The sequence below is a fragment of the Orbicella faveolata genome, unplaced genomic scaffold (assembly GCF_042242905.1).
Source record: "Orbicella faveolata isolate gen_17 unplaced genomic scaffold, um_ofav_v1 contig_35, whole genome shotgun sequence".
Classification (NCBI taxonomy): domain Eukaryota; kingdom Metazoa; phylum Cnidaria; class Anthozoa; order Scleractinia; family Merulinidae; genus Orbicella; species Orbicella faveolata.
In genome coordinates this window covers 24,020,001-24,026,993 of record NW_028301564.1, presented here as the reverse complement: position 1 = coordinate 24,026,993, position 6,993 = coordinate 24,020,001, and the positions used below count along the sequence as shown (strand labels likewise).

At 39.9% G+C, this 6,993-nt stretch overlaps 2 protein-coding genes across 2 annotated transcripts in view; one reads left to right on the top strand and one right to left on the bottom strand.

The window, feature by feature from the left end:
- Positions 1-403: 403 nt before the first annotated feature.
- On the top strand, positions 404-4,959 carry LOC149103962 (N(4)-(Beta-N-acetylglucosaminyl)-L-asparaginase-like). The gene is made up of 8 exons (XM_089273766.1): positions 404-459; positions 580-634; positions 1,341-1,399; positions 1,699-1,766; positions 2,217-2,292; positions 2,669-2,776; positions 3,733-3,866; positions 4,763-4,959. The coding sequence occupies exons 1-8, from the start codon at positions 419-421 to the stop codon at positions 4,864-4,866; spliced, it is 645 nt and encodes a 214-aa protein (XP_089129892.1). The 5' UTR covers positions 404-418; the 3' UTR covers positions 4,867-4,959.
- A 217-nt stretch (positions 4,960-5,176) lies between these two features.
- The window catches only part of LOC110065408 (sushi, von Willebrand factor type A, EGF and pentraxin domain-containing protein 1-like), a 42,382-nt gene continuing 40,565 nt past the window's right edge, over positions 5,177-6,993 (bottom strand). The window contains exons 33-34 of the mRNA XM_089273768.1: positions 6,421-6,607; positions 5,177-5,506 (exon numbers count right to left, since the gene is read on the bottom strand). Coding sequence (XP_089129894.1) covers positions 5,323-5,506; positions 6,421-6,607 — 371 coding nt within the window. The 3' untranslated portion in view covers positions 5,177-5,322. The remainder of the gene's footprint in view (positions 5,507-6,420; positions 6,608-6,993) is intronic.

The following is a 6,993-nucleotide window of genomic DNA, read 5'->3' as shown; positions in this document are numbered from 1 at the left end:
AAAGCTATAATTTTCAAACAGACTAGTCTCCACTGGCAGTCATTGTAAAAAATCATATTGTCAATACGTTGTTGTAGTTTTCACCCCCGCTTTATCGAATTTTTGCTCGCCCTCCCATTTACGCGCGGTTAAAATGTGGAAAAGCTCTTTGTACCGAAATGCTTGCTACGCAGGCTAGAATTGTTAATGAGTTTGAAAATTAATGTAAATGATTGCTGATTGTCTTCATCATACTAGTGTCATAATTTCTGCAGTGCAACACACGCCGCTGGTGCAGTGGGCTGTTTGAAGCGCATCAAGACGGCAATTTACTCGGCAATTTACTCGTGATATTTGAAATGCGAAATGAGAAAGAGAGAGTTATCCCAATTATTCTTTGTGTCTGTCTTTCCTTCAAGCAACACAATTTGCCCTCCAGATGGGATTCAGAGAACAAGATCTTCATACTAACGAGTCTGTGTAAGTAGTCACTAAATAATAAAATCAGTGAAGGGAACGGTAATTCAATGAATATGCTTTATGTTCTGTAAGTCATATTGCATTTGACTGAATATTTGTCCACATTTTTGTCAATCAAAGGAAGATGTGGAAAGAATGGAAGAAAAACAAGTGCCAACCAAACTTTTGGAACGAGGTTTGTTTAAGTACATTGGTAATCTTTGTTTTTATAACCAAGATTTTTCAGTTCTATTATTTTCAAATGCTTTTTTTTTTCTCGATTTATAGAATCCTAATTATCATAATAGTGCTAAACACTATGACCATTAAACAAAGCGACTTTCTTTGAGCATAGTTAGTAGAGTCTCCTCTACCAACTATGCTTTGAGGAACCGATTTCAGACTTCATGTCCTCACTGTATAGTTATCGGACAATGTTATCCCAGCCCCACCCTCCGGGGGGCTACTCCCGGAACAATTGGGTGGGGGGTGTGCGGCCCGCTTCCCAAAACCCTTACCCTATTTATGCCAAAATCTGCGATTTCCCTATCCTATTTATGACCCGAAAAAGTAGCTTCTTCCAAAAAAACTAGCCCACTTCAAGACTTGAGTGAATAAACAATACCCTACTTACGATCAAAATGGCCAAAATCGATACCCTATTTATGAGCAAAACCGTTGAAAACCGTACCCTTTGTGGCCGCACTTACCTATATAACCCATAAAGGGAAGTACTCACCCCCCGGTTCCAGCTAAACACTGACCGTATCCTAATCGATGTTATCAATGATAGTCCAGCTGTAGATAATTTGGTCTGGGATTTCAACTTCCTGACATCAAATTATTTAAAGTTTGGTGGAAATTTCTTTTTCGTTGCCGAATGTATTATGATGTATTTGCAGAATGTTCGACCAGACCCTCGTTCCTCGTGTGGACCGTACAAACCCATCAAAGGCAGAAGGTTAGCCAACTTCCAGATTTTTAAATCCAAGCCAATCAACCAACCAACCCTTTCATCAATTAATTGATCAATCCCTTTTCTATGGTATATGTGCACTACACTGTAACACGCCACGTGAAACTTTGATGAATGCAAGCTTTAGTTACAACTTGTTATGGTTTTGTTCCAAAAGATTTCCCTTCCTTTTTGCAATCAAAAACGTTAGCAACTAATAAGCTTCAACAAAAGTCGACAATATAATTGAAATGGGTAAACGTAAATTTTACAATTTAACAGCTCACCTGTGTTTCATCCTCCAGAAATGTCCAAGACACTACTAAGCAAACTTTGTTGGATGATGTAGATGTCGATAATCATGACACCATAGGTAATGGGTGATGAACGAGCTCATCAAGATAGAACAATGGACTTACTCCTGGCCTGTTTCTCTCACCGAGAAACCGAAACATCTGCGTACACTTGCAGTCATCAACTTCCGCCCTCCACCAAACATGGCACCCCACAAACAGTTCGCCAAAACTTTAGGCGCCACGATCGTGCGCCGCACAACTCAACTCAATTCAGAACACATCTGAATAATTCGCGTTGAGTAATTCGCGCGCAAATACTTACTCCTGGTACCACCATTTATACTGAAGCACTGTGCAATGACAACATTTCTAATGACTTTGGTGACTAAAATTAATGGCAACTGGCTTTTCGTACTGTGACATCATATAATTAACTGATTTTGTCTGTTTTCGACTTGCCTTTAAGCCCGGGATTTCCAAATCATTTCAGAATGTGTCATGATCTAAGCACTGATTTGCTTTTTCAGGTATGATAGCAATTGATCAAAATGGGAACATAGCAGCCGGAACCTCGACTAATGGATTGAACCACAAAATCGCTGGGTGAGTTCCACAATAGATGACTTCTAAACAGTAACGTTTCGTTTTGCTTTTCATCCGTTTTGGCATAATTTGTACTCAAAATTTAACATTATTCATAATTATTGATTTAGCTTTATTCCCGACAAGGAGAGGAAGGGGATTGGGCGGGGCGGGGAAGGGAGAGCTGAAGGACCGTAAAGGGATTCAGTTGAGGGAAGTAATCGATCCATTTGTATAGCCTTTGTTGTACGCATGTGCAAATAATAAAATAAAATATGCAGAGACTGAAAATAGATAGACTGAAATTAAATGGAATAGTAACATTTATTACACTTTTTCAATCAAAACATTTCAGTAGGCTTTTGACATATGATTGCATCTTTTTTCCCATTGGTAGTCGAGTCGGGGACTCTCCCATCCCTGGAGCAGGAGCCTACGTGGATAAGGACGTTGGTGGAGCCTCAGGGACTGGTGACGGGGATGTTATGTTAAAGTTTTTGCCCAGGTATGCCTTGAACGCACGTTATTGACAGGTTTCTATGGTTGAAAACTCGCCGAGGTACTGAATGAACACATATTACCCCTCCTCATCATAGCGTTCGCTATTTGCCTTGATGTTTCGTCACTAACGTGTCAAATAATCGACCTTTCTTTATAGCCTGAAGTGTAATTTAAGAGGATTTTGTAGCGGAGGGCAATTGGCCATATTCGTATTCTTGACAGTGGACTGGAACTAGCTTTACACTGAGGCTACTGCGGGGAGTCAAGGGATCATAGCCTCTTTGCAGAGTCTTTTCAAATGCAAATTACACGAGCCTCCATTGCAAGCTGTTCCAGCTCAATACCGAGAATACCAATATGGCCTATCGGCTACTTTCGATATACCAAAATTGTAACATGGCTCCGAGGTTTTCAGGACAAAATTGCAAATTTGTTGACTTTCCTGTGTCTCCCAAAGGAGGCTTGTACATAACGAAAGCACCTCCAAATATAGAGGCTTGTCCCGAACGCCATGTAAGAATATTGATATATCGAACGTGGCCTATTGCAAGTGTTTCTTTGACACCTTTTCCTTTATCAATAAGACTGCTACTGTACCCACAGGCTAATCAACGTTAAACTTCGTTTTGCGTGGCTATGAAGCGATACGTTGAATTAAAAAGCCTTGCAAAGAGGGCTCTGTTCTAACGTTCAGTCTAACAATTATAGAACAAGGGAATTACAGAGGTTGAGTCTGATGCAGAATGAATATTGTTTTTTCTAAAGTGATTCTCCTCAGCCTTGGAACTAACTTATATATAGACATTGGCCTATTCGCCCTGTCTGTTAAAACACCACCCTGGCATGAAAAGATGGGCTTTGAGGGGGATGCAACTCACCGGCCCATGAACAAGCTTTGTAGGCAGTGTTTAAACAACTTGCATAAACGTGACAACCTGATATTGTACTTTTGTCTCATAGTTTTCATGCAGTTGAGCTTCTCCGTCAAGGTTACAGCCCAACACGGGCTGCCAGAATGGCTCTTAAGAGAATAGCGCAGTATTATCCAACCTTCAGGGGGGGACTGATAACTGTGACAAAGGATGGCAGACACGGTATTGAAAAAAAGTGTTATAGGGAAACTATCATGAACTTGAATTCGAAACTTAACAAAACAAAGTACATATTTCCGTTAATAGAAACCAGGAGAGGATTGATCTTCTCTTGTAGAAACCTAAAATTAATGATCTAGTTTCATCAAAAACAACAGTTGTGGATGGACATTGACAGTTGTGCATGGACATTGTCATAATTTACCTTATAATCTCAGATTTGAGAAGTTTGAGAGACCTTTAATTTCAGTATCTTTCCTTGTGTCTTGGAAAAATCTATAAGAACTAATCAAAACCTGCTCGCTTTTTAACAACTCATTTCATGTCTTCCCGTTGCCAGCAAAGATTTTGTGTACTTAGAAGAAGGCCTGAATGAGGATCTAATAGCCAATTGAGAATAAACCCACACTTAACAAGTCCAAGATAAAGTTCATGTACATGTTGATGGGGTCTAGGCAAAAGCTGGGTACTTTTAAATAATAGTTATCCGACTCTTACCATCGATGGAAGCTCTATAAAGTAATTTTCTGATATAGATGGAGCGTACATCCTAACGCAATTTCGAAAAAAATTTCATTTGAGGAAGAACACACCATTCTTTCTTTTTGAGACACTTCTGTGCATGCATTCGTAACAAGGTAGTTCTACCCAATTTCGATTATTGCAGTTTTTGGGAACTGCTACAAAACTCTAGCCACTCCCTACCCACCTCCCACCCCTCAACGCTTAAACTGCAAAACGGCTAAAAAACGCTCTGCATGCATTTTGACTTTCTGTTGCTATAATGACAGTACTCGCGATCTCCTTAGTAGAGTCGGCTAACTGCTCAGGTGTCGTTATCAATTAGAACCCTGCTCTATTTTCTGTTTCATCTTAACCCATTGTTTTTATCTCTTCAGGTGCTGCCTGTCATGGCTGGCCGTATTTTCCCTACACTGTTCGCAATCCAAGGACGGGAAAGAACAAAATAGTGTACATCAAGCCTTGCAAATTGATCAATTAACATTTTAGAGGCAGGAATCAGCTTCCCAAACATTTCCCACGTACATCATTTACAGCTATAAACATTCCAGAAATATGACACGAAAAAAACAAACTTTTATGGAATCTTGCCCTGCAAACACTGCTGGAAGAAAAAAGAACGAAGGGATCGTGTAGAAGCGAAAATCTTGGTAATCAACTGTAACACATTCATATCAAATAATGTAATAACGGCGAGGCGTTAGAGAGGGAAATATTTAAATCGAATACAACTTGGCAAAACGCTAAGGGTTGCTGTTTAAAGAGAATAAGACGACACTGAAACACTGAAATTAATTTTCTCATTAGCTTTATTGCTGCATTGCTGTGCTAATACTTCATACCAAAGTTAGTAAAACCCTCCTAATCTACGACAATATTGGGAAACCATAGCTTTGTTGCAACCACTATACTTTCAGACGATTGGCCGATTCTTCTTCTAGTAGCTAACATAAGGCCAATATTTCTGGTAGGAGCCACTCCATCCTTTATGGAATTGGCTATCTGAGCTACCTCCGTTGGTTGTAAATTGTATCCACAGGTAGAGTTTTCCCGTTGAATAGAAGGAGCCGGTGGGAATGGAGTGTCCACTCCAGCCGCTGGTTAACACAACTTCACCAAATCTGTTAAAATCATCATAATAAAAACAGCATTAAAGGGGATGGCACAATGACTTACGGATAGTGCACTGCAATCCTAATCGTGGGGCAGGGTTCGAATTCGAACGTGTTCCAGGGAAGTCAGGGTACATACGTAAGGAATAACTTTCTTAGCTTCTATCGTCATTTCTTCCTCCAAAAGTAGATAAGTACTAGTTGATTACTAGGTCATCCAAGGGGTAGAAACAGCACTTTAATATCCAGTTTGTTTTTTACAGGGTGGAAAACGCTATCCAATGGTTAAACCACTACCCAGGGGGTAGCATAGTTAGTTTTGTTACCATAAATTGACCAACCACGCGAAAACGTACACTAATGGGTATCCGTTCGAACGGCTAAAAACCGTTTGTATTGCGATTTGGGGTGGAACACCTGATTAGTATAACTGGTTTGACAAGTTTGTTAACCGAGATTTTTTAAATTGCCTTTTACGCAACGATATTTCGTATTGTTTACTGTAATCACCACTTAGTCCACAAAAGTATACTATAGAACTGCTGTGTGGGGTGGCGTTTTTGCTAGGGACACATTGCTGGTAGTGGTTGTGGTGGTGATGGTTTTGGGCCGTGTTTACAGGTAGATGGAGTACCCTGGTGTGTGCGGGTTGCCTTTTTTCATTAACGTGTTTACAAGGCAGCTAGGGTTACCCTAGTACTAGGGTGGTAAGGTAATACTACCTGTGCCGTGATTTCCTTGTAAATCCGACTATCATTGACCTTGTTGCTAAGGTAAACCTAGCATTAAGGTTAACCTTTCTGCGTGTAAACAGGGCCATTGCGCTATCGTTTTAGATTGCGAGGTTTTAGTGGCTATCCAAATTAACAAACACTAATTGGCGCAGAGTACTAAATGGACAAGAAAACAATGTTATAGCGTACCTCCCGGCGTGGATCTTCACCAAGTCATAGGTAGTTTCCGTTGAGAAGTCAGTGAAGATAAAGTCGGGGATGTCCACGGTGCGATGCACCAGCCACACGCAGTCGAGGTTATCAGCATAACCGTTCGGGTAGCCTGGTGACGAGATTATGCCACTTCCATCTTCGTATACGCCTCCACAAGATGTATCTAGGAAGTTACAAACACATGATTGTCTATGAGTTATTGTGAAGTGTGAATGTTTTTAGCTTACCGTGACGGTTCGCTCGATTTCAGTTCTATTTACTTCTTAAATACTCTTTTCTTTTGGCCATCGTAGCTTAACAAGAAATAACACACAAACTGCGGTGATAAACATGACAATAAAATGCATTGTTGAAAAACAAAAAGAAAAACTAAATCTTTTTGCTTGACGTTTCGTATGTTTATTGAGAATAGAAGTAACAACTAAATTTTAAATTTAAGATAAGTAACTAATTGACAATAACAATGACAGAAGCTGAAAAAATGCATATTAAAAGATGCAAACTATTAAAGATGAAGCTCTTTGCTGCTAACGTTATCATTTATTTAGT

Bases quoted from the DNA above. Each gene is read 5' to 3' on its own strand.
- LOC149103962 (XM_089273766.1), top strand. From the start codon at position 419: ATGGGATTCAGAGAACAAGATCTTCATACTAACGAGTCTGT. The intron at 635-1,340 runs GTTTGTTTAAGT...ATGTATTTGCAG, and splicing joins AACCAAACTTTTGGAACGAG to AATGTTCGACCAGACCCTCG. The intron at 1,400-1,698 runs GTTAGCCAACTT...TTCATCCTCCAG, and splicing joins AAACCCATCAAAGGCAGAAG to AAATGTCCAAGACACTACTA.